Genomic DNA, 26,768 nt, shown 5'->3' with positions numbered 1-26,768 from the left:
CTATCCCTATTGAATAAAGGTCTCAAGCACATGCTTAATTAAGCATGATAAACTCCCTTTAACCTCAAGCTTAAGTGCTTTGCTGAACTGAGACCTAACACAAAGTCGATTAGGATGTCATTTATATAATTTATCAGCCCACACTACAAAATCATTTCACTACTGAAATGTTGTCACCTTCAGCTGCATTCAGTTTTGCCCAGGACAAACCCCTAATTTCCACTGGAAAAAGGCAAAAAAATCTCTAGTCTCCATTCAGAGAAGACAGATCCTCTGTGTTAAGATCTCACCTGAAAAAACAAAAAAGTAAGCTGCTGGAAATCAATGTAAGGAGATCAAAGACAGGTGAGAGTCAAGCCAGGATTCAAGCTTGTGGTTCCCTGGTTAGATATTTCACAACTGATGGTTAGATCTCCAAGACAGTCCCATAAACTAATTTAAATGTTTAAAAGCTATATACATAGATGCTTGCCTGACAAGCTTGTAGAACAATACAAGTCACAGACGTGAAGCATTACGTAAGCCGATGGGGATAGTGCTGAGCTGAGATTGAAACAGACCATTACTTCAAAGCAATAAATAACTGACTGTTTTTAAGCAACAACTGCTGTTACCTTTAGATTGGACGACTAAAGTCATATAGTGAGCAGAGTAATAGCGCTGCCAGAAATCCCTCAGCCTGGTGTAGGTATCAATATTATTCATTTTAGGCTCATGTTTGAGTGTCTCTGCATTGCCTGTAAATATATTTTTAAAAATGGTCAGTTATCTGGATACTGATATGCCAGAGTCTCATATAACATAAGATCACAGAACCCAGTCTTGGACTCCTTGAGTACCAAAAACTCCCAGTAAAGCCAACAGGAATTCTGCATGTGCAAGGGATACAGGATCTGGCACAGAGTCTTCTAATGGCATAAAAACATGAAGAAATGCTGAAAACATACACAATTTTTTTTTAACTAATGTTAAGGTTCTGTATTAACACACACAAACTGCTAGAAAACAGAGTTAAAGGAACATCAACTTTGAAGTTACACTTCAATCAGTTTTTATTTAGTATTGTTACAAGTAAATATTTCAAGAAAAAGTGTTTTCTGTATGTTCACTTTGTGCACTGTGGACAGCTCTTGGTGTATGGCCTTTTTGTTTCCTGTTTATGCAATGCTCTCTTTCCCCTATTGCAAAACTTTAAAAAAAAAAATAAGAAAGGAAAATCTGTTGAAGTTTTACAAATCACTTGTCAGGAGAGATTCAGCTGTAGATGTAGCACATGGAACCACACTCCATTTTTTAACCTGACTAGATTTCAAAGCGGATAGGATTTAACACAAGCGTTACCTTGTAACTTATGCACATCAGCACACTTGGGGCTTGGTGCAGAAAGGCTCTCCCGAGACCATGTGAAGTGAATTCTCTCCCACCCACAAGGCTGTGGAATGGCAGTGAAGCAACTCTTCAGCTGCTACTGCAGCCCTGAGACTGAACCAACTCTTGAAATATCTTCCCAGACTCAGTTCCTGTGAGCCCACATGTACTTTTTCTTTTATGTCCAAATACAAATCTTATTTTTCCAAAGATTTTTAAAGGAAAAAGACAAGAGGTTATGCAAACCAGGGCTTCCCTAGAGAGCATCACCAGTACACTTACACAAAATGACCATGAGTCAGTCTAATTAGCAGCAGCTAAACAGAAGGGCTACCGTTGAAAATATATTAAATAGATGTTGCACCTTTTATCCCAAAGTGTTTTACTCTATTCAGAATGAAGAACTATTTTCACGCATTTCAACTGCCACCAGATTTTAGTGCAATACTACAAATAATCCCATATCGTTAAGAGATTTTGCTACCTTTTTTTACACCACATGTTTCATGAAGTCTTAGAATGTCAGAGAAGAACATACCCCAAAAGAATTTCTTCATAGGATGCCCAGGCCTGGCCAGGCTTCCAAACAGCATTTCCTTTCTGTTTGCATCAGAGGGTCTTGCTAGTTGATACTCTGTTAATTTAAAGCATTAGCACTCTATTAATCACCAGTATGTGAGGCAATGTTGCTACGTAACTAATACTTACCCTCTGTGCTCAAAATGAACAGAGAAGAGAACAAAACCCCAGTTCATTGCTGAGAAGCCAAGTATGGAGAGGGAAGGGGAAACTGAGAAGCAGGGAGGCATTTAGTGCCCAATCGTGCAATGTCCTCAACTTCCATTTAGTGGGAATGGAGGACAGGCAACACCTTGCAGAATTGGATCTTTTTAAAAGTAAAACAGAACAGTTTAAATATTACTATTCCTTGTATTTTATAGCCAAAGTTTATCTACACTGGAACTCCAGCAGAATTATGAAATCAAGAGATTTAACACTGAGCTGATGAAACATGAGGGATCCTTAGACTGTTTTAAACTCTGTTTTTGTTAATAACTTAAAATTTAACTCAGCCCCCTGAGAAGCATTTCAGAGAAAAAAAGATGTCCTTGTTAAAGATCCTATTGCTCCACTTTCAGTGGAAGGGATGAGAAAGTTGACAATACACATTTGGGGCCGTTAGTATGTCCTCTAACAAAATCAGGGAAGACCAGACTTAGAATTCCTAACTTAAACAAGAACAAATATTTTTAATATTTCCTTAAAAGCTCACCCCTTTCAGGTCGTCTTTATGTATCAGAGCATCAAAAAGCAGCAGCAACCTTTTCACCTCTTTGCAGATTACCTCTAACCTAGTTCTTTTTCATTCTGTATATCAGTTTTGTTTTGCTTCACTGATTTAGCAAAGTTTTTCAGACATGCTTCTGTCAGATATATGTACTGCCTTATTGTCAGAAAACGTAGGTACTCCCTGCCCAATTAGATACTACTTTGGGCCTTATTAGAACATGTGGTGAATTAGAAGTGGAGCATATTGGTTACATTTGAGAGAAACAGAATCTAAATAAATTCAGTACTTTAAGTGGGGAGTTTTGCAATATATTGTTATACCAAGCACCAAACATTCTGAAGAATAATGGTGACAAGAACATTACACTTACCACTGTCCACAGCCTCAACTTCCCGGTCAATTGCATCCCTGATCATTAGTGGGTGAATGAAGAACTGTGCCCACCTAAAAAATAAAAAAAATTAAAAAAAAAATGGTAAATTTCATTTCCCCCTATTGTCTAGTGAGCAGAACAACAAAACAAAAAAAAGATTTTCTATAATAAAAAACCCAGTTTTTATGATAAATATCATCCATTGTTTTTACATTTAGGATTTGCATAAGTCAGAAATGTTTTAATTCTAAACTACATTTTCACGAGTTCTTAAAGCCTTTATAGAAAATTTTATAAAGCCAATTTATAAGTGTTCTTAAAAACTGAAGGAAAAAAAAAAAAAAAAAGCAAGGCCCCCAGCTCTTTGGAGCTGAAGTGCATTGGCAGGACATGGTATCATAGGATGCATGGTTATCTGCCTTTACATTCTGAGAATGATCATATCAGTGGTCCATCGAGCCTGATTCTTATCTCCAACAGTGGCCACTGGTACCAGATGCGTCAATGGATTAGGGATTAAGCATTGAATTTTTAAATTAAGTTTGACAATATCAATGCAGTTGTTAGGTGCTTTGACCTTGGCATAATTGACAAGCTGTTTAAGTATAAGTGTATTTTTAGAGACTGGCAAGAGCTTTGGGTAGGTTACCTTTTACTGGAGACTAGTAAACAATGAAAATAAATAAACGTCTATTTTTTAAAACCCTATTCAGCTTTTTCCTTTAACATCATGAGGCAAAGACATTCCATAGCTTTATTATCCAAGCAACTAAAGAATATTTCCTTTCATTAGTTTGTAATTTGTTGCCTTTCACATTCATTAGCTGCAGTCACTCTTGTATGAGTACGGTTAATAGGAATTACTTTTTCTATACCATACATTACTTTACAAACTATCCTATCCTTTCTTTGTCACAACAGCCCCATTCTTTTCAATCTCTCTGTAGAAGAAAAATCTTACCATACCTCCAAATATTTTTGTTGCTAGTTTCTAGACCCCTTCAAGCTTATCTGATTTCAAACCTTAAAGGGCTGAATTCTGGCCTTAAAATGTTTGCTCATAACTCCCACAAAAGCAGCACTCCCACTGCATGTACCTTCTCGAGCAAACCTTAGCTCAATCAACATATCAATGGCTTTGATAAAAACACCTAATGGCAGTGCAGCCTAGCTTCCTCCTGCAAGAGGATGGGGTGCAAGAAGAGGGAAATACATCCATTAAAAATATTAAAATTCACTTCTCAAAAAGGAGAGAGAATATTTTTATCCTTATGGCAGGAATACAGTTAGACTGGTGGAGCTTTATTGTGCTAACATATCATATGGCCTGGTGTGAACAAACTCAATGATCTTTCATGGCACTAAACATGTATACCTCTACTCCGATATAATGCGGTCCTCAGGAGCCAAAAAAATCTTACTGCCTTATAGGTGAAATCGCGTTATATCGTACTCGCTTTGAGCTGCCGGAGTGCGCAGGCCCCCCAGGGAGTACTGCTTTACCACGCTGAATTCCGATATAAGTTATATCGGGGTAGAGGTGTACTTTCTTGAATAGTATCATGGGCCACACAAATAGAGCTTTTGTAAGACTAGTAGATTCTCTTTTTTGAAAAGAGACCAAACCAAAAATTAAACAGCTTCGAGGGCACATATTTAAAAGGAACCAGCCATTAAAAGATTCTAGCTACACCTCTCCTGAATAGAGGATAAATGGAATTAACTAGAAATGGCAACAACAGGAGACTTTATTATAAAGTCGTAAAATATAGCCAACATGTTATCTGGAGTAAACACACATTGCACATGTATAGTTACACAGCCCATGGCAACAAGCCTCCCAGCCCAGTTTAATAGAGTTGGGCTAGCGGGGCTTGTGTTAATGCCCTAAAAATAGCATGCAGACAGTGCTTTGGGGGCCAGGCTCTGAAGCCAAAGAGGACAGACTTCAGAGCCCAAACTCCATCCCGAAACACGTCAAAGTGCTCTCTGTGACGCTGCACTCCATCTGTTTTATGGAAACATGTTTATACGTGTGAATGTGATGTAACTGGAATATGCTTCATGCAAAATGTCTCTTGTATGGTATCATTACAAAGCTATTGAGTGTGTTCATCCTATTTGTATGAACGTATCCTTCTTGTATCTAAAACTAGAAATATGAAGAATTACTCTGAGGTCTTCTTGCAAATATACAAAGTGCGAGCCATTAATGGTGGCTTAGGATCTTGATGGTTCCCGTTAACTAGAACAACTGGTTGTAAATGGCTCTGTTTACTTGTAAGCTTTCCGGTGTTCCTGTCAGGCAGGCCAGAAAGAATGGCGGCTTAGGGTCTCACGGGACATGTGACCTTGTCATCTGGTACTGGAATCCATCTTAAACCTGGTACTTTTCCATTTAGAAGGAGGGGTGGGGACCCAGAGACACAAGATTCATGCCTTGTGCCAAAGCCATAAAAGGGGGTGGAACAGAACAAAGGGGGCTGTCAGTAATGAGAAAGCCCCTAGTTACCACTGAGCTGGAACTAACAAGAACTGTACCAAGGGAAAGGATTGGGCCCAGACTAGGAAGGAATCTAGTCTGTGAAAGAAGCTTATTGAAACATCTGAGGGTGAGCTTTACCTGTATTCAGTTTCTTAATGTATTAGCCTTAAGACTTGCATGCTTTGTTTTATTCTGCTTGGTGACTTAACTTTGTTCTGTCTGTTATTCCTTGAAACCAATTAAATCTTACTTTTTATACTTAATAAAATCACTTTTATTAATTAACCCAGAGTAAGTGATTAATACTTGGGGCAGCAAACAGCTGTGCATCTCTCTCTATCAGTGTTATAGAGGGCAGACAATGTACGAGTTTACCCTGTATAAGCTTTATACAGAGTAAAACTGATTTATTTGGGGTTTGGAGCCCACTGGGAAATGGGTGTCTGGATGCTGGAAATAGGTTACTGCTGAACAGTTTTTAGTCAAAGTCAGTTGGGGGCATGGTTCAGACCTGAGTCTGTGCTGCAGCAGACTAGTGTGTCTAGCTCAACAAGGCAGTGTTTTGGAGTCCCAAGCTATCATTGAAAACGGGCTCAGAGGTAATTTCAGCACATCGGGTGACAGTACCAAGGAGGTCTCTGTGACCGAACCCGTCACACTGTCTACATGCTATTTTAGAGCGCTAGCCCAAGTCCGTCAACCCAGATTGGAAGGCTCACTGCCACAGGCCGTGTAGACATACCCACTGAAATCTTTCCTCCTCTCGTAGCAGGTGCACAAATCACCTTAATCCCAAGAAAATATATACAACTGTGAGGTACAGCTACTATCTCAAGAGATCCAAAAGAAAGTCAGTCCCTCCATCTCTGTCATCTGTTACAATAAGGAGACCTCTAAATATTCAGTCACCACTGGCTCCCTTCAATCAGGCCGAGACAAAGCAATGCAAAGTTACACACAGTCTCCTCAGGCAGATACAGATCATGTTAGGCTATTTTAACCTATCCTTTGTTTGGTATGATCGAGTTACCTGTCAAGTGCTTCTTTAAAGTACTTCCTCTGTACATCAAACTGGAAGACTGTCCGTTCACAGTCAGTTGAAGCATTGTCACTGCCCCCATGTTTCTTCAGGAATGCATCAAACCCATTCTCATCTGGATACTTCAAACTGCCCATAAATACCACTGAAACAAAAACCATCAAAATTAGAGGGATTTTATAAACATTTGATTGCAGAAAGACAGCTCACAGAGCCATCACCTAGAACAAGTAGTAATTACATACTGATGGCCCGATTTTCCACTGCCTTGCATTTCGTGTAGTCATTTACACCTGTAGCAAGTGGATGAAAGATGCTACCAAATAAGAATACTAGCATTTTACAGCAACTTGCCATGGACAAACAATTATATCATGGATAAGGCAGTTGAAAAGCAGGCTGGTCAGTTACTGTGGGCCTAATATCATGCAATAATTCAGGACAATAAGTAAGTATGTCTTTAAGCCACAACAACTGAGTACATTGATCTGAATTTGGCCCTAGTGGTCACTACACAAAGGCCAGACATACAAGCTATCTATTACCACCTCCCATGAGCCATTTGTGGGCTCATCTGCCCCTGTATTCATTACAGAAAAGTAGATCTTTTATTGGACCAACTTCTGTTGGTGAGAAAGAAGCTTTCAAGCCACACACAGCTCTTCTTCAGGTCTGGGAAAGGTACACCCAACAGAAGCTGGACCAGTAAAAGATATTACCTCACCCACCTTGTGTGTCTAACATCCTGGGATCAATAAGGCTACAACTACACTGCATACAGAAAAAGGAGAGAAAGGTGAACTAAAAAGGGAAAAAAGTTCAGTATTGATGTACATAAAGCCCCAAAATTTCCTCCTAGTCAAGCCTGTTTGATAGGAAAGTCAAGATTTAAAGAACAAGCAAGAAGCCTATCCTGAGGCAAACATGAGACACGACAAAAAAAATAAAGGTTCTGGTTGTGCTCTCACATACTGATGTAAATCAAGAAAAATTCCACTGAAGTCAATGGAGTTACATGGGTGCAAAAGCAGTGGAACACTGTGCAAATCAAGACCAAGGGTTTTACGGTTTTGTTGTTTTTTTTAAAGTGCCTGATCTCTCATATGTGTTTCCCGGGACTACCCATGAATATTGGGAAGCTTACAAGATAACCTTCAATATACACTTTAATAAAAGCCCATCTTGCCATGTTTTGGGAGACACTCCTTCAAATTTACAAGACCACAGAGAAAAATAACCACTCAAAACAACAAGAAAGAAAAATCCACCACTCTATGGCTCGCGGAAGAAAATTTTAGAATTGCTATTGGACAATGTTTGCAAAGGACCAATTCATTGAATCAAATGAAAATAGGGTCGGGGAAAACAGAACAGCTGAATTCAGAATTTTGCTAGAGACCTGCACATCTAACCAGATAAATCAGAATCAATCAAGCATGCTTTTAGTTCTCTGAGAAAGGCTTGGTCCACATTTAACAGATTTTAAGTGTTGGAAAGCACTCTCAGGCATAAGCTATTTGAAATCGGAAAAGAGTAATTCTGCAGTCAATAAGACACTAAACTCATGGCAACACATTTTTCACTGAAGTAAGAAAATGTGAAATATAAGCAGATACATACTGTGTTCCAGAAAGTGTGCTAATCCAGGTAGGTCTTCAGGGTCAGAGAAGCTGCCGACAGCAATACAAAGGGCAGCTGCAGACTAGAAAATGCACTATGGTAAGAGTCATTTTTCAAAATGTTATCTGGTAGCAATAAATCTCACACCAATCAATTAGTTACCCTATTCCCCTCAAGATCAGAAGAGGACAATGGACCAGGACTATATTGTGTTTCATTCTACTACTATTCCTGCGGCAAACACTGGGCAAGCACTGCGTTCATGAGTAACGGCACAGGCTCAAACCTCGGATCTCACATAAAAGTGAAGGCGGCAATATAAATACAAAGATAATTTAGGTAGGGGACACACACAGGCATGGAAGACTAGCCTGCTTGTCTGACTACAGCACTTCAGAGTTTGTGCCTAGGCAGGAGTCCTCCGTTTAATAATTTTTCCATCATGTAAAAATAGTAAATACCTGCTTTTCTGTACAACCCCTCTTTCTTGTCTCTTCCTTTTCTGCTAGTTCTTCCAATTCACTGTCATCAGGGTCATTGAGATCCTCATCATCTCCACCATCATCATCTTCATCATAGTCATCGTCATCATCATCACCCCCTTCTTTGTCATCTTCAATCTCTGCTCCAGAGTCGTCATCCTCATCACTTTCATCCTCAGATTCATCACTGTCCTCCCCCTCCGAAGACACCACAGAAGGAGCAGTGTCCATGTTATTTAAATCCGAAATCAACAGTGCACACAAGCCATTTTGTAATTTGATGTACCTATAAAAATAATTATATGACTATTTAGACTTTTCTCTTGTTTCCTAAAACCTCTGAATCTCTCAGAAAAGTGTGAGAGTTTCTGGATTTACCATAATTGTTCTTGGCTCTTCAACTGAAGTTCCTTAGTCAAACCCTCTAAAATCAAAACTGAAGATCTAAAGTAAAATGAGTATTTTCACCGTGCAAAAGTAAAACCAGAACTTATTCTACCAGTACATTTTTTGCTGTTTAATTAAATATACCTTATAAGCTGACATGGGCTTAACTTTTAAAAAAGAGCCTGCATGTACATTAATTCCTACATTATTAAAGTCATATACAGTAAAGCGTAAGAAGGCCCAATCCCCAGTTCAGATTTTCCAGATCTAGATTTACAAAGTATGAAAGGAAAATGTAATATCATGAAACTTCACTGTGTTTTACTTGACAATTATCTTCATATGAGCGAGTTATTGGTGCAACTTTTTTTCTACACAGATGCAGAATATTTGATTGTCAAGTACTCAGTCTGCTATGGTAACGTACATTATATGACAAGCTATACAGGTGTCAAAGTATGACAGGAATGTGAAATATCCAGTGTTGTTGTAGACCTGTTGGTTGAAGAATATACATGAGGAGCATTTTAAGAATTAATGGAGAGAAATGAAAGTAGCTCAAAGCACTAGCAGAAGCCAGATGAAAATTTTACAGTGAGATAAAGTCAGTGGAAAGTATGAGCTTTTATTACCTTAGCAACTTTAAAAAAATACAAAAAAAACCCACATCCCCAATCAAATGCTGCAGTTAGGGAAAGAACTTCATAAATAGTATGTCAGATTAGTTTCCTGAAGCAAATACACCTATAAGTGCAACTAGTTTTATGCAGACAGACCTTCGCACCCAGAAAGCTCAGTGAAGTGAATGGGACTCTACATTGCCTATGCAATGGTCTACGCACAAAGAGCAGTTTGTAGAAATGAGTCTTAAGGAAAGATTAAGTCAATTTCTCTAGACCCCTAATCACTGTTGCTCTGAATTTCCTCCCAGCTGATGTCTCTTCTTAACAGAGAGAAGATATCACTTCTCTGCTCGGTGACTTTAAACTGCTACAGCCTAAACAAAGTAACTTGCTTTCTCTGCTGTTATAATGCAGCACAAATTTGTAACTCGCTGCCCAGTGTCACTCCACAACTCTTCTCTGTAATACAGCTTTCACCCTCCACTCATGGATGCACATTGGACAATGTACTTCCAAAAAAAGCTGGCTGTGTATTCTTCGCCAGCTGATCCTCATTTGTGTTCTGTTGAGTGTTATGGTATTAAGAAGTTATGATTTACATTCTACAGGGCCAAAAACCAACCTAAAAGACCAAGAGGTCCAAGTCACCACCTCCACGTACTCCCCCTCTGTGCAGGGGATTTATCATCCTTCGCACAGCCAAGGAAGAGGATCACATTTACCCAACAGGGTAGAAGTCCTCCCTCTTCCCTTCATCTGGAAGGAAAAGCCAGACTATTATTAGTTGGAGATATCATGACAATAGTTTTTAAAATAGTTCTCTGTTATGCAGAAATAATTAACTTTTGAGACAACCCCACTCCATGCACATAAAGATACCTCTCTACCACCAACACGGAATCTTAATTATACCATACATACAAATTTGGAAAATTATTTACAATTGTAACTGCATAAATATCAAGTTCAACGCCTTAACCACTCAGCCATCACACCTGTTACACGTACACAATTCCAAATACTGCCTATAACATTTATTCGAATCCCACAGAACTCAAAGCACAATCCTCAACTGATGTAATTTCAGAATAGCTTCAGGATGCCTCCAACTGAACAGCATCAGTTGTCCTCTTCACTTCCCCCTATAAATAAGTGAGCAAATAATACTACTGTGTACTGACTTCCCACCTCCAGATCATCACTGAAGATGTTAAGTAGTAAGGCAGGGAAACAGATTCCATGAACAAGGCTGTGGATGAACTAGGCAACTGCTGAAGGCACTTTGGTTTCAGCTAGCAAGAATCTAAAACAGCGTTAGGTAATGCTAAGCAGAGATGCTAGTTGAGCTAGTTGTTGTTCACTTTTTCCATGTTTTTGTCACAGCTGGAAAAAAAGAGAGAAGTGCAATCAAACTATAACTGAACACTAGTTACTGCTAGGATCTGAGCAGCATGTAGGAATGATGAAGGACTCCCATCACTGGATCTAAAACACAAAGACAAACTAGGGAGGTGTATATCTTGGTTGCTGTAGAAATTCTTCAGTGGTGTTTGTTCAGACTAGACAAGGGGTCAGCAACCTTTCAGAGGTGGTGCGCCAAGTCTACATTTATTCACTCTGATTTAAGGTTCTGCATGCCAGTAATACATTTTAATGTTTTTAGAAGGTCTCTTTCTATGTCTATCATATATAACTAAACTATTGTTGTATATAAAGTAAATAAGGTTTTAAAAATGTTTAAGAAGCTTCATTTAAAATTAAATTAAAATGCAGAGCCCCCCGGACCGGTGGCCAAGACCCGGGCAGCGTGAGTGTCCCCGAAAATCAGCTCATGTGCTGTCTCCGCACATGTGCCATAGGTTGCCTACCCCTGGCCTAGACATTGATCACAGAATGGCTAGGATTTTGTTTTTAAAAAGGGTCATAAAATTTAAACACCATGGCTAGCGTTAACAGAACACTTATTCTTGTGACAAGTTACCTCCTTACATGTCAACTAGCCAAAAACCCAGCGGGCTAGAGCCTCTGCTCCACTCAAGCAGAGGAAACTCCGTTTACTGAATTAAAATCCTAATGCTCATATAAAATGCTTCAGATATACAGATGAATATACCACAGAGTATTTGTGGGTAATAAAAGCGAGAATGCTCAAAACACAGCAATTTTGGAGATAAGAACAAAAGTGACATTCTGATACATAAGTTAACTAATAAAGACTGAGATACATGTCAATTTAGGTCAAGGAACATTACAGGAATACTGTAATTATCCAAGTACAAATATTATAAACCCAGGAAACATCGATAAGGTTAAACTTAAAAAATTTCAAACATACACATTAATGGTATGGAAATGTACAGTTAAGGCAACTGAATGATGGTATGGCACAGCTATTGCGTGGCCTGGCTATTATGACCTAAGACATGGATATTTTTGTCCCAAATAACCAATCTAAAATTCCCTCCCCCCCATTATGATGTCATTACAGGGCAGAGCTACTTTGTTTTGTTGTGTGAAAGGTGTAGTTTGGCAAGAGGTAATGGTGGAACACTGGCATCCCTGGGACACAGAATTAAGGCTATGGTGTATTGTCTGTGGTTTACAGTAGTGGTTAAGTGTGTCTGTGAGTGGAGAAGTAGATGGCATATACTGTTAGACTACCTGCTTTTTGAATACTTTGCTTATGAGTTGTCAGATATGGCATACAGCAACACCAAAGTTGTGTTGTAAGGGTGAGATTTTCAAAACCATTCCAGTGCCAGCCTAACTCCCCTCCTGTGGAAATCAGTGACTTAATCATTGACTTCCATCAGAGAAGACTTAGGGCAGGGTTTGGCAGCCTTTGGTATGCAGCCTGTCAGTGAAATCCACTGGTGGGCCAGGACCGTTTGTTTACCTGCGGCATCCGCAGGTGCAGCCAATCGCAGTTCCCACTGGCCACGGTTTGCCTTTCCCACAACTCGGGGGTGTGGGAAGCAGTGCGGGTCAAGGGATGTGCTGGCCACCACTTCCCACAGCCCCCATTGGCTCAGAATGGCGAACTGCAGCCAGTGGGAGCTGTGATTGGCCAAATCTGTGGATGCTGCAGGTAAACAAACCACCCTGGCCTGTCACCAGATTTCCCTGACAGGCCGCGTGCCAAAGATTGCCGATCCTCGAGTTAGGGTAATTCGAAAATATTTTGAAAAATTCCACCCTCCATGCTTATTACATGCCACACTCACCAGCAAATACAGAGTCCACAGTTCTCTTCATCTCTGGAATCCCCCTGCCTCAGAATAGCAGCCCATGGTAGTCTATGTACAATGAATTTCCCAATTGTCCCATGGTTACATCATCACAGGGGAAGTTTGGCATACCCACAGGTGCTCTTGCTAACAAAACTCTATGCACAGATGCGACACTCACGGAGAAGCATGAAGAATAATGTGAGTGGGCCAAGGAGGATCAGAACAGAGGTAAGAAAGATGGGAAAAGTGAACTGGAGGGATAGAATGGCAGTTTTCCTACTCCAGGGTATAGAGCCCTCTCCATTAACCAGCAGGGAAAAGCACTTTTGTCAATCTTAAATTATTACAGACAGAAGTAAGCCTCTCTACTGGCTGCATGAAGAGTACTGCCCTCACCCCCAGTGTCAATTTTTTTGGTCTTTATTCTTTAAGACTGAAAGTTTAGCATTAAACAGAGGCTGGCACACAGAAATCTCCTTAAGAAAAATCCAGTTAACTGGTTTCTTTAAAAATGGCTCTCAGTGGCACATAAAATTAAGCTGCATTCAAGGAAGATGTGTGTGCAGAGACCACTCTTTCATGTGGTCATATCACTACCACTAAGGACTCCATTAGTGAGCATTCACTTTCATTTTTCTCTCACCCCACAAATTTAACTTGGTTAGTACCAGAGGTGTTATCTAAACTAGAAAGAGAGGTGGGCTTTTTTTGAAAGTCAGGGACCTAGCACCCTTTGAAATACCACTTACTGCCTAGTATAAAATGCAGATTAACACCTTTAAAATCAAGTTCGCTAGTGAGAGGGGTGTCGGCTAGCTAACAATTTTAAAATCATTAAATTATATCTACACTAGATGGTAAATTATGCTTCAAAGGGTTAGGTGCACGCATATTTAAAAAAAAATACGCATAAACATATCCAGGGAAGCTACTCATCACAAAAACAGATGTCATGCCCCACCATTAGATGGGCCACTTACTTCCATCTTGTTTAGCTACTCCCACTGAATTATTTTGCCTCTGCCTCCACCTCCTTCTCCCCTTGTTGAATTCGCAGCATATTTAAACACAAAATAGTTCTCCCCCTCAACCTCAACCTCCCTGCTTAAAATTAGGTAAGTGCCCTGCTCACTTAGGGCCTAAAGCACATGGGTGCTAGGTCACATACTCCCCAGACTGGTTTCCCTCCTGCTTGACAGAACTAGTTTTTAGTGTGTCATTGGCAAACTGGGAAATTAAAGCCAGATCTTTATTAGAAACTTGCCAGCTCAGCAACGTTGGTCAACCGAGTGATTTTTTGGGCAACATTTTTACACCTGCAAAATCCCTACTGTAGAAGCACTTAGAACTGCATTAAGGTGCCTTTGTCCATATAACCTCTTTCACACAGAAAACTCGTATAAGTTATATTACCAAAAGCACTTTTTATTTTTTCAGTATGTCTGTATCTACGCTAAGAGAGTTTACTAGTAAAACTACATCAGCAAATGTTTCTAGTTTAGACCTAGCCATATATTTTTAATCCTGCAAATATTAAATAGGGGCAGCACAGTATAATGGATAAGGTTTACAAGATATTGACTTGGATCTCCCCACAACACCGGCCCTCTACCGTTAAAATGTCCCATCACAACGTCTCTCCTTCTCCCAACCTGAACCCTGTACTGCTTGGAGACCCTTTAAGCTACACACCCCAAACCTGCATTGCTTATATTCCTCTTAACTCATAGCCACTTTTCCTCCCCAGACACCCAAACCTCTAATGTTCAAAGCGCTAACACCACCCCTGCACTGTTCAGGGACCCAGCCCCTAGTATCTTCCCCATATGCACTCCAGTGCTATTAATCATGTTCTCACCCCCAGGCTCCGATTCCCTCCTCCAAGGCACTTCTCTTCCCCTTCCCCCAACAAGGTCTCCACTCCCTTACACGCATCCTGCCAATCTTGTATCCTTTCCCCAGGGCACTTTTTCCTCTCTCGTTTTCCCTCAAATATCCATCTCACCAGGAGAAAAAGCTGAGGGGAACAAGCAAAACGCAACTTTGCTAAAAGCAAAGAAAGAGGACCCCCTTCCCGCTGGATTCCCCCAGAGCTCCCCTTTCTCCCCCGCCCAGAGCAGCAAGCAGCATTTCTAACTCCATTAATTTAAAAGCCAAAGTCAGAATCCCACAGTTCATGATCATAGACTGTGACTTATAGTCCAGTTTCTGGACTCCTGCTAACCACTTGCAACATGTGTGATAATTATGGGTTTATCATAGCATTCCTTCTCAGATCTGAACCTTAGAGTTCAGAAAATGAGACAATAGCACCTGAATCCTCTAAACTTAATTACCAGCTTAGATCCGATAGCACTGCAACCACCCAAAAATATATTGTTTTGGGGCACTCTGACCTCCCCAACCTTCCCTGGGGACCCCAAAAACCCAGATTCCTTGGGTTCTTAAAACAAGGAGAAATAAACCATTCCCCCCAACCTTTCCCCCTCTCAGAATTTCCCTCCCTGGGTTATCTTGAGAGTTACCGATCTAACCTCTAAATCACCATACAGAGAAGCATCTCCCTTCCCTTCCACCAAGAGGCAAACACATTCAAGGAAAACAAAGAGATTTTATCTCTCCCCCTCCCGTCTCCCCCCCACCGGTCCCGGTGAGTATCCCAATCCCCTGGAATAACACAAGGGAAACAAGAAAAAATCAATCAGGTTCTCAAAAAAAAAGAAATCTTTTAATAAAAGGAAGGAAAAAGTAAAGAATTATCTCTAACTTCAAGATGTAAATCTTACAGGGTCCTATAGCTTACAGACACCAGAAAGAGACTTTCCCCCCAGTATCAATACAAATCAGAATATTCCTAGAAACTACACACATAAAAGTTAACCAGCCAGATCCACAATTGCAAATAGAGTAAACACAATCAAAAACCTAAACCACCTGTTTTTACTTACTATATGAAAAGAAACTTAGAGAGCCTGTAGTAATGTCTGGTCTGTCTCAGACCCGTCGAGAGAAGAACACACAAAGAACACACACAAAAGTTTCCCTCTGCCCAAATTTAAAAGTATCTTCTCTTCTGATTGGTCTTCTGGTCAGGTGTCCAGTTCCCTGCTTGGAACCCTTTACAGGTACAAGAGACATTAACCCTTAACAATCTGCGTATGACAGGGTTAAAACCTCAGCCTTAAATGCATTCAAACGTGCACACAGAACCCCGAGCTCACCCATGCCCCAGCATCTCCTCGCACCACACGCAGCCCTCCCGGTTCCCACTGGCAGCTCCCCCAATGCCGGAGACCCGCACTATCTCCAGCAGTTTGGGGAGGGAGGCTCCCGTCCCCCCTCACCTGTACTGCTTGGGGTCACTGGGGGACTTGACAACGTCGGGGTCCCCCAAGTTGGGCTTCGCCCTGCGGTGCCCTCCTTCCTCCTCAGACTCCTCCTGCGACAGGCGGCCCTTAGCGTCCCGGCCGCCCTCCCCGACCTGCTGCCCCGAGGGCAGGTCCTGGCAGCTGCACGAGGCCTTGTTCCTGCCGGGCATGGCGGGGGAGCGCCGAGGCGGCGGCCGCTGCTGCTGGCTGGGCCGGGGCGGGGGTTCCGGGGCGGCTCGCACGGGGCAGCTGTGGCCGGCGCCTCGGAAGGCCTGGTCCGCACCAACTCGCGTTCCCGGCCTCCTCCGCGCTAGGGCGCCCAGGGCCCTCCACATCCACCGGCCTAGTCCCGAGCTCCGCCCCTCCCCGGCACAAGGCCTCACTCCCACCACCAGCGGCCTCTGCAGCTAAAGCGATTCTCACGTCGGCCGCCCCCTTCCAGCCAATCAGCACCCGACTTCGAGATCACATGGACAGGACGGGCCAATCGTAGCCCCAGACAGGCCAGCTCGCCTCTGATTGGCGGAAAGGACGCCTGTGGCGTAAGGAAGGGGTAAACCATAGTGACCCGGGAAGGGGAAAAGCGCGGAATCCAGCCAGCGGCAAAAAAGGGACCAGGATAGAGCTGGGTGTCAGGCTCCGTCCGGGAATTAACGCGGCTTGCCCCCGCCGCCGCCTCCTTTCAGGGCTCGGTCTGATTACTTAAGCCTATCTCCCCGGTCGTGCGTTGGACGCTTCCAACAGCCGATTTGGAGACGGTGCTTCTCTTCCCATTGGTTCTATGAAACGTCGCTCACTTCTAGCTGGACCAATCAGCGGGCGAGGAAGACCCCACCCTGGCTAGCATGAGTGGTGGTGGGCGTATTGAAGTGCAGTGTCCGGAGATCCCTCCCTGCCCCTCTCAGGGTCACGTGGGGAGCCTTACGGCAGGATCCTGCTAACGCCGGCCTGTGGGTGGGGCTAGAGGCAGCACAGAGCACGTGGATGCGGCGGGGCTGCCTGAACTTCCTATTTGCATCTTTTCCTTGAGGCCACGCCCCTGTACCACCCCTTTCCTGAGGCCACACCCCCGCCCACTCCCTCCCCCGCCCACTCCCTTGTTTACTCGCTCATTGTCACTGGGCTGGGGCAGGGCCTGGGGTTTCTCTGCCTTGTTCAGCCACAAGATGGACCACAGAGCACATGCTGCCTGGAGCTCACGCTCTCCATGGGCCATGCATACAGCTTTTCATTTTTAGGACTCTGCATCCAGTGTGGCAAGTCACTCCATAGCTACCCAATATATTGAGCATCTTGAGGCAGTTCTCCGTACTCCTCAGTTTCCAGTAGAGATGGTCGGAAACAGACCACACACCCCTATCCCTAAACTTGGTAGCTACTTCTTGGGATCTACTATTTGCACCAAGGCTGGTCAGGCATGAACAGGAGAATGTCCTTAAAAGTGAGATCCCTGCTTTGTGCAGGGACTGCAGTTCAGAGCTCCCCTGCCCTTGGAAGCATGGGCTGCTGACCGAGAAAATGGCTTGTGAGCCTTGGCCACCCAGGCCCTCTCAGAAAGGAAATAGGGTGGTACTTTCGCTCTCTGGCTTCCCAAAGACCTAGAACTCTGCTTTTTGTGGGCTATGAAAGAATATTGACTTTTTGTTTGGATTACTTTAACCCTTCTGTAATGGGGCAGAGCATAGGCACCTGCTTTTTCATTTGCTCGGGGTGCTCAGCCGCAAGCCCTGCCCCCATTCCACCCCTTTCCCCAAGCTCCCACCTCTGCCCCTTCCCACTCCCACCTCTTCCCTCCCCCACGTGCACCCCATCCCCGCTCTTCTCCCTCCCTCCCAGCACTTCCTGCATGCTACCTGACAGCTGGTGGCAGCAGGCGTGAGAGAGCAGGAGGAGGCACTGATCAGTAGGGCCGCTGGCGGGCAAGAGGGTAGAGGGAAGCTGGTTGCCAGTAGGTGCAAAGCACCCGCTAATTTTTTTCTGTGGGTGCTCCAGCTTTGCAGCACTCACAGAGTTTGCGCCTATGGGGCAGAGGTCCTAAACAGCACAGCCAGAAGGCCATGCCCACCCTCTCGCCAAGGAGATGCTAAAGAGACATAACCTACTATGGGGAGAGAGGGTGGTTCATCCTCTGTGCCCAGGCAATCCATGGCCTCTCTCAGTACTGTCACCTTGGGCAACTGATGTGGTGGACACTTGTCCAGTGAATGCTGCTGTGAGACCATCACGTACTTTCATACTGGCCAATGAATAGCTGCCAACAACAACAGTTGTACCAACCTTTACCAGAAAGTAGGTCACAGCATGACACCCTACAGTGGTGGCTGGTGTCCAGATTAACTGAGGCTGAATGTCACAAGCTGCCTCCTCCCATTCAGGTGGGTCATAATGAGGACCCTGCTAGGAGTGGGAGAATAAAAAAAGGTGGTGGGCAAATGGGAAAGAAAGAGGCATCTCTTCCCTCTGCCTCCCCATCTTTACCAGGAAAATGGACACTTCACTCAAATGGTAGGATGGGAGAAAACAGTATTTTCCTCTCTAAACCTATCACTGTGCTCTACTAGTCCCCTCTGTCCCAGCTGTCTAGCTTTCCCCTACCATCTCCCACCAACCCTGCCACACACACCACTTCACCCACATCTTCAGGCACCAGTTGATTCCATTCTTCCAGCATTCAGCCTATCCCCCTCTCAGCTCAGAACCCCTCAAGCTCCCTCATCTCCTTCCAGTCCAACCCTCACCAGTTCAGAAATGCATCTCCTGGCCCCCGCACAGCCACCCTCCCCAGTATGAGAGACCTTTTTCTTCCTTTAACTTCACAGCTGAGCACCACCACACTCAGCTCTGAACCCTTTCATCAAGATATTTTTTTTGTTACTAGTTAAGTTATCCTAAAACCTGCCTGTCACCACTGAAATGTTATACCTGCTACCCTGTTAATGCTTGCTTTGCCATTCAGCCTACAACATCTCCTTCCCCACAGTGGTTCCTAATGATAACTGCGGACCAGGGAACATTACCTGGCAGAAAAGGCACACGCAGCTCAGTTTAATTCAGAAAAAGACCACCTCTTCCCTGATAGATGACTCCATCCTTACTATTTGTTGAGATAAATAACGTAGCTCACACTCAAGCAATCTCTGGCCACATTCAAAGACTAAATAATGTCTTTTTATTTTGTTAGCTTCATAAATATAGATACAATATGTACACTCCTAGCACTGCACAAATTGCATGTTCACCACCAGATTAGAAATACCCCATAAAAGAGAGCATTTATTTTAGAGAGAGGACTTTTGAGAGCAAGAATTAGCAGTATCCAAACACACACTACAGCAAGGCTTTGGTTCACTAGCACAATAGATATAGAAGCTATATTAAGTCTAGTTGGTTTTCCATGTTAGAAAATTACTAGCCTTTGTATTAAAAGCCTTTGAGGTATGACAGAAGGACACATTTTCAAAGGCAGCTGGAGGCCCTAAATGCTGCTAGTTACAATGCAGTGGACAGATCCCTGAACGGCACCCCACCAACTTCAGTGGGGTCTCACACAGACGCCACACCCACTTGCACAGAATAACTTGCACAACTCTGGCCTAAATTTGCAATTTTGAGTGCAAAAAAAAAAATAGGCTAATTTGACATCACTGATTTGTATGTACAAATGCCATTTGTACTCTCAAATTTGAGTCTGTGTGCATAACACTTAGTCCTGCCATGAGTGCAGGGGCCTGGATTAGATGACCTTTCATGGTCCCTTCAAGTCCTATGATCCTATGATAAATTATTATATGAGCAAATAGACATTTGGCCTAGAAAGTATGAGAGATCTGTGAAAGTAGCCCTCCACGTTTGTGTATGTATACACATGCTACAAATCTGGCTACTACGTAAATATCCACACAGAATTGTACTCATATGGATATAATAGCCTTAGTGCCAGAAATGTTGAATGTTTAAAGGTATGCTATATCTAAATTGTAAAAATTGCATCCCAGAAAGAAGCAGGCCATGAGATGTTGATATTTCAGATTTTCAGGATCTCAGTCATCTGTTGTTCACTGTTGCCATTTTTAAGCCTTCGTTATTTTTATGAATTCCTTCTTCTCTGAAGTTTTTTTACTTTATATTTAAGCCTGAAACTAGAAGAAATAATGTCATCATAAGTGCAACCTTTTAGCACAAATTAAAAAAAAAAAGCCAAGAACAATGTGAAAACAAGAAATACATGTAACATATAAACCAGGCTGGGGATTGTAACTGTGGTGTTATACACATTGCAGGCCCTCCTGCAGGTGGATTTTTCCATTTAATTTTAGGGTTGCATACAGCTTGATATCTATCCCTCCACAGAGTTGTTCAGTCCGCTGACCAAGTTGAAAGGAGAAGTTCTCCTTTGCAAGGCAGAACAGCTATGCTGATCAAGATTAAAAGGAGGAACATCTTAGCTTTTAAGATCCATGTTGATCATTTTAGCTGAGTTGTATGCATGCAGTTGTTTGCAGATCTGGTCGCCTTATCTCAAAAAAGATATATTGGAATTGGAAAAGGTACAGGAAAGGGCAACAAAAATGACTAGGGGTAGGGAACAGCTTCCATATGAGGAGAGATTAATACGACTGGGACTTTTCAGCTTGGAAAAGAGACAACTAAGTGGGGATATGATAGAGGTCTATAAAATCATGAATGGTGTGGCAAAAGTAAATAAGGGAGTGTTATTTACTCCCTCTCATTATACAAGAACCAGGGGTCACCAAATGAAATTAATAGGCAGCAGGTTTTAAATAAACAAAAGGAAGTATTTTTTCACATAACACACAGTCAACCTGTGGAACTCTGCCAGAGGATGTTGTGAAGGCCAAGACTATAACAGGGTTAAAAAAAAACAACTAGGTAAGTTCATGGAAGATAGATCCATCAATGGCTGTTAGCCAAGATGTGCAGGGATGAAAAAACATACTCTGACGTGTCCCTAGCCTCTGTCTGCCAGAAGCTGGGAATAGGCGACGGAATGGATCACTTGATTACCTGTTCTGTTCGTTCCCTCTGAAGCGCCTGGCACTGGCCACTGTCTGAAGACAGGATACTGGGCTAGATGGACCCTTGGCCTGTCCCAGTATGGTTGTTCTTATATATGTGTCTGATGGTTAAATAGACTTGTCATTCCATAAAACCATACATGCACAAACGTCAGCCTTTGCTGTTTCTCCTCCATGTTTCTAACATTATTTAATCAATCACTGTAGAATCAGAACCATTCGGATAATGTTAATAGTCACAAGAGTGCTGGTTCCTGTTCTGACTGCAACCAAACTCCTACTGATTTCAGTGGGAGCAGGATTGGGCCCATGACCTAGAAAGCATATTAAAGTTTTATTTAGTTAGAAGCTCTTGCTAGGTAAAATTGGAGATGGTCCCAGACCAAAAACTATCATGCTGGTTTAAAATGGAAATTGATGCAGTAGATATTGCTGGCTGCAGTAACTCCCTCCGGTGCCTAGAGCAACTCAAAGGGAACAGGGAAGGACTGTACAGGCGTGAAAGTGGGATCCAATAGCAGCATGGCTCCAAATGAATCCATTTTGCATGGGGACTTTGAAAGCCATGCAAAAGGGATGATCATTTTTGGGGATGAACTGGACTTTGTCCAGTTTTCTGCTGACTTCTAAGAGTGCCATGTCCTCTTTCTTTTAGGCCTGAGTTCAAGCACCTCGTCATGAGGCATAGGTAGGTCAGAAGCTCTGTGACATTCACCTTGGGCTTAAACTCTAGTTTTGGGTGCATGTATGATCCTTCCACAGGTTTCCTTGCTGGAGGATTGGTTAAGCTGTATAAAGCACTGTACTATTTGTCCCTTTGAGGTTTGCCTATAAATCTATATTTAATTATCATGCTAGAAAAAAGTAATTTTTCTAATAATAAACCAAAATGAATTATTCTTTCCCTTTAAAAACCAAAGCCCCCACAAATATATCATGGGAGTTAACCTTGACTACTAGCTCAGGACTTTTTGCAAGTAGATTTTACTACTTAGCTTGTAAGGTCTTTGAGGCAGGAACCGCCTTTTTGTTCTGTATCTGTACAGCTCCAAGCACAATGGGGTGGTGGTCCATGACTGGGGCTCCTAGGTACTATGACAATATAAATAATAAATAAAAGTAGATATAACAATTGTTTTGTAGATCACTTATTTTAAGAGCAAGAAGACGACAGACTGGTTACAAACACTCACATGTTGGTTCCCAGTAATTTGGTCTGAGATACTGGCATTCCAGGTTAAACGTGCTACACTTGGCCCTGCATGAGCCCAGAATTAGGGAAGAGCAAAAGTGGCTTAAAGCCACTTTTACCCTCTCCCTGCTTGGACTCTGATTCTTATGCTAAACCTCTGAAGAGACATGGCACAAAATTCAACTCCTACCCTCTCGATTTTCTTGGTGGCCCCAGTGTATTAAATAGAAACGAGTCCTTTCTTGCTACCCAGTCCTGCTGCATGAAACAAAACAGCAGAGTTTTACATCAAGGAGCATGGCCATCTCCCACCTGAAGTCTTGAGATGTTCTGGGTTTTTTGGATGTAAAGACAGGATTTACTTTCCTATTTTGTGAGGGGAGTCTGGGTTTCTTCTTTTCTTTTTTTAAATATTTTTCTTTCTGATCTTTTTTCAATGCTCTTTATCAGTTGTTGAGCTGTGTGTTGGTATAGAGCTCTCTCCCCAGCAAAAGGGCCTATAACAACAAAGCAACATTCTCTATGGGAATAATCTAAAAATACATTTAGAATATTATAAAATTCTTAAACTTCAATGTAATTCACCCATTAACACTAAGTGCACTTACAATATTTATTTAGGTTTTTTGTTTGTTTTACAATATTAGGTGTATTAGATATATTTAACATTAAACTTTCCAGGACATTTAACAACCACGTCCATTTCCACTATAACAGAAACTTCAGCCTTTAGACAATATGATAATACATCATCACATGTGACAAGATAATGTGTGTTCAGGGAAAGAGAAAGAGAGATTCACAGAGATTAAAATCACTAGCAGGAACAGTTCCGCTGCAAAGGGGGTGGGTTGTCTGTGAGCCACATGTTCTTCCCAGAACTGCCTCTGGACGGGTCAGATGCTATACTCTCAGACATCTTTTCACAGATTATATCCACTAGGCGCTCAAAGACCTGTCTCACATTGATGTTTTCTTTGGCACTGGCATCAAAATAATCAAAACCTGTGAAGGAAGCAAAAAAAAAGAATTAAAAAAAATAAATCTGGATTATAAAAAGAATGCTTGAAGTATAATGGTCTGTTTAAAACACCAACAACTTGTTTTGTATTCATTTGGTAGCGAAGAAACACTTCAGAATTATAGGACATCCAAGCAGATTGAAGCTGTCCTGGCTCAGCTGAGTGAGTCTAAGAGGTGAGGCTAACCCTTAATACTACCATGGTGAAGAGCTTTCTAAGCAGTGCTGATGAGTAGGCCCCTAAAGCATTGCTCCCTTCTGATCAGAGAACAATTAAGTTTGGAATTATGTGAAGTTACTGATGATTCCAGGGTTGCTTTTTTTTTTCTAGCACACCTTTGGCATTCTGCACCCATGAAGCAGTCAGCCATGACACCACCCAGGCCAACCTTCATTAGATCAAATCGAGGTGCTTAGCCCTCCTTAATTACTAATTTGAATTCTTGCGTGAGACTTCAGCCCAGTGCCTCAGCCATGAGCAGAATATCAATGCACTGAACCAACACTGTCAGCCCCTACAATTCTTTATCTTCCCATTCCCAGAAGTCTAGGAGACTAATCATTATTTACAAGAATTATGTTGTTACTTCTGTTCTTCCTACTAGTATATTGCCTACAACAAAAAGTCCAACTACCATATAAATAATCTGCTTTGCAATAAATTACAATCCACGGTGATTTGTATCATGAGTTTTTGTAGCACATCAGCTCTCATGTCCCATTACTAAACCAAGGAAAAGAAAAGCCCATTTAACTGACTAGTTTGCCTTCATTTTGTCACTCCAAGTCTCATTGCTTCAATCTGTAAAACAACCAGTAAGTTTCTAAACACTTTTATCACTTCAGAATCATTTTTTTTAAAAGGTTCCTCAATTTTAACAGGATAAAATATCTAGCAGCGCCAATACCGACACTAAGGCATTGGCTGTAACTATGCAACTTGAATCATTAGACCGGTAGTTCTCAAACTTTTGTACTGGTGACCCCTTTCACATAGCAAGCCTCTGAGTGCAACCCCGCTTATAAATTAAAAACACTTTTTAACATATTTAACACAATTATAAATGCTGGAGGCAAAGTGGGGTTTGGGGTGGAGGCTGACAGCTCACAACCCCCCCATGTAATAACCTTGCAACCCCCTGAGAGGTCCCAACTCCAAGTTTGAGAACCTGTGCATTAGACAATTTGAAGAGGATAACTTTTAAAATTGTTTCTCAGTGACAGTAATATAATAACCTGTCAACAAACAACAACAGACTCCAGATAAATAAACTTCTGCCATCAAGGATACCTCAGTTTGTTTAACTTACAGTCACTGGGGGGGTGATTCCTGAAAGGCACGGAACAGGAAAGACAAAGGGGACAAAGGTAATTTTAAGCCATCTTCATGGACTGTCCTGCAGCCTAGAATCCTCACAATATAATAGCAGGATTTTATGTTTGTATTTTGTATAATTTAAAATGAATTATGTATTAAATGTACTGGTGTATGATTTGACCATATTCTGCCAGCCACTCTTTCTAAAAGCAGAAAGGAATGGTCTAATGGGCCATTGGTAAAGATGCATCAGCCAGAATCTATATCTCAGCTGATTTCAAGGTGGTAACAGACCTTTTAGGATCACCACTTTGTTGTAGGTTTAGTATTTTAAAATAAGTAAAAGAATGCAATGATTGTTTTCTCTTGCATTGCAATTTGATGTTCCTGTTCAATTGTTTTGTGTAAATCAATTCTGTGCTGTGTATATATGAGGAATGTATGTGTTGAGATAAGTGTGAAGGCCATCACCGAACCAGATGTTCTAGGGTGAAACCGAGGACAGATGTAAGGGTGCCAGAAGATTGCAACATGCCCCTATTGAGATGTCAGAGGAGGGCAGATTGCTGACTCTAAAGATGAGACAGGCACCTATCAATGGGGACAAGATAGTTGTGATCAAAACCAGCCTGGGGTAACTCCCTGAGAGACTTAATGAAAGAACAAGATAAAGACTGAGGAGGACAATTTAAGAAAACAAGCACTCATCAAACAATTGATTACAGCATGATGGTACAAAACTCATTGGCCCCAATGAAGGAAAATCACTATATAAGCAGGGTGCCTTGCCATGAAACTTTGGGTTTGTCCTGCCAAGACTTCCCCGGAGCATCGTGTCACGATCGACAGAACCCGGCTCCTACCTACCCGTGATCAACCTAGCTGGCCACTAGATTGATCCGGACTCTGGACTGGTAACTATAACATCGACTGGCAGGACAGACTGAGTGTGCGCGTGTGTGTGATTGAATGCATATACTGATTGTTGTATCTTCAATAAACACGTTGTATTGCCTTTTCCCCTGAAAAAGATCCTGTGTGCTTATAAGCATGACAATAACACTTGGTGCTTCTCTGATAGGGGAATATGCATATTATATTATATATATATATATATATATATATATATATATATATATATATTATACACACCAGGGCTGGGGTTGAAATCAGCCCAGGAAATGCAGTCTGATATATTTCATCCAGACTACTTAAATGTTTTCATCACAGATGTTAAGGGAAAATATTAATGAAAATTCTGCTTATTACTGAATAGGCATTGCTGTAATGGACCAGATCCATTACACGTGGACCAGTATTCAATTTTTGACAGTAGTCAGGAATGGATGCATACAGCGGAAGGTCCAAGGAACCAACTATTGCATAACTCACCCACAAGGGAATTTTTGGCCTAACTTCAGGCATGTCCTGACGCACGAAAGCTTATAACCTTAATATATTTGTACTGTAGGATCAATAATTATTGTCCTAAAAATATTAAAGGCCTGCTTCATCAATATCCTGTTCATGGCTGTAGTCAAAGGTAGTGCCAAGGATGCAAGATGAGCCTCCAGTTGATAACTTGATTAAGTTAATCAGTGCAGACTCTTCACCTCAAGTACATCATTTCAGATTACTTTATTGCTCCTATAAATGGTTAGAGAAACATGCATAGGCATAACCTTTACATGAAGGTATTAATATGAAAGCTAACAGTTTAAGCAGGCAATAACCAATTAATCAAACTTCTTTCCCCTCGCAAAGTAATTTCAGATAACCTTGTACATAATGCCATATCACCACTTAGAAAAGCTGCCTGATAAAATCTGAAATATTTTAAAATAGACAATGTTTCATACATTATGAGGCTTGAGCAGAGTGGAAGTGCCAGGAGCTTCCCGAAACATAATTAGCTTTTGCTTTCTTCTACCAGTG

The 26,768-nt window shown here is 41.9% G+C and overlaps 2 protein-coding genes across 5 annotated transcripts in view; both read right to left on the bottom strand.

Moving 5' to 3' along the window:
* Positions 1-16,670, bottom strand: part of NRDC (nardilysin convertase) — a 46,567-nt gene extending 29,897 nt beyond the window's left edge. Inside the window, exons 1-7 of the mRNA XM_050961654.1 lie at positions 16,243-16,670; positions 8,638-8,944; positions 8,177-8,258; positions 6,548-6,701; positions 3,030-3,103; positions 1,907-2,002; positions 615-737 (exon numbers count right to left, since the gene is read on the bottom strand). Of these exons, the coding sequence (XP_050817611.1) occupies positions 615-737; positions 1,907-2,002; positions 3,030-3,103; positions 6,548-6,701; positions 8,177-8,258; positions 8,638-8,944; positions 16,243-16,601 (1,195 nt within the window). The 5' untranslated portion in view covers positions 16,602-16,670. The remainder of the gene's footprint in view (positions 1-614; positions 738-1,906; positions 2,003-3,029; positions 3,104-6,547; positions 6,702-8,176; positions 8,259-8,637; positions 8,945-16,242) is intronic.
* Positions 16,671-19,439: 2,769 nt separating this feature from the next.
* RAB3B (RAB3B, member RAS oncogene family) overlaps positions 19,440-26,768 on the bottom strand; it is a 133,480-nt gene continuing 126,151 nt past the window's right edge. For all 4 annotated transcript variants that reach the window (XM_050961686.1, XM_050961683.1, XM_050961684.1 and 1 more), the window contains one exon: positions 19,440-23,499. In XM_050961686.1, the coding sequence (XP_050817643.1) occupies positions 23,312-23,499 (188 nt within the window). In that variant the 3' untranslated portion in view covers positions 19,440-23,311. The remainder of the gene's footprint in view (positions 23,500-26,768) is intronic.

Source organism: Gopherus flavomarginatus, chromosome 7, assembly GCF_025201925.1.
Source record: "Gopherus flavomarginatus isolate rGopFla2 chromosome 7, rGopFla2.mat.asm, whole genome shotgun sequence".
NCBI classification, from domain to species: Eukaryota; Metazoa; Chordata; order Testudines; family Testudinidae; genus Gopherus; species Gopherus flavomarginatus.
The sequence above is the reverse complement of the archived record's forward strand: the minus strand, read 5'-3'. Positions and strand labels throughout refer to the sequence as shown.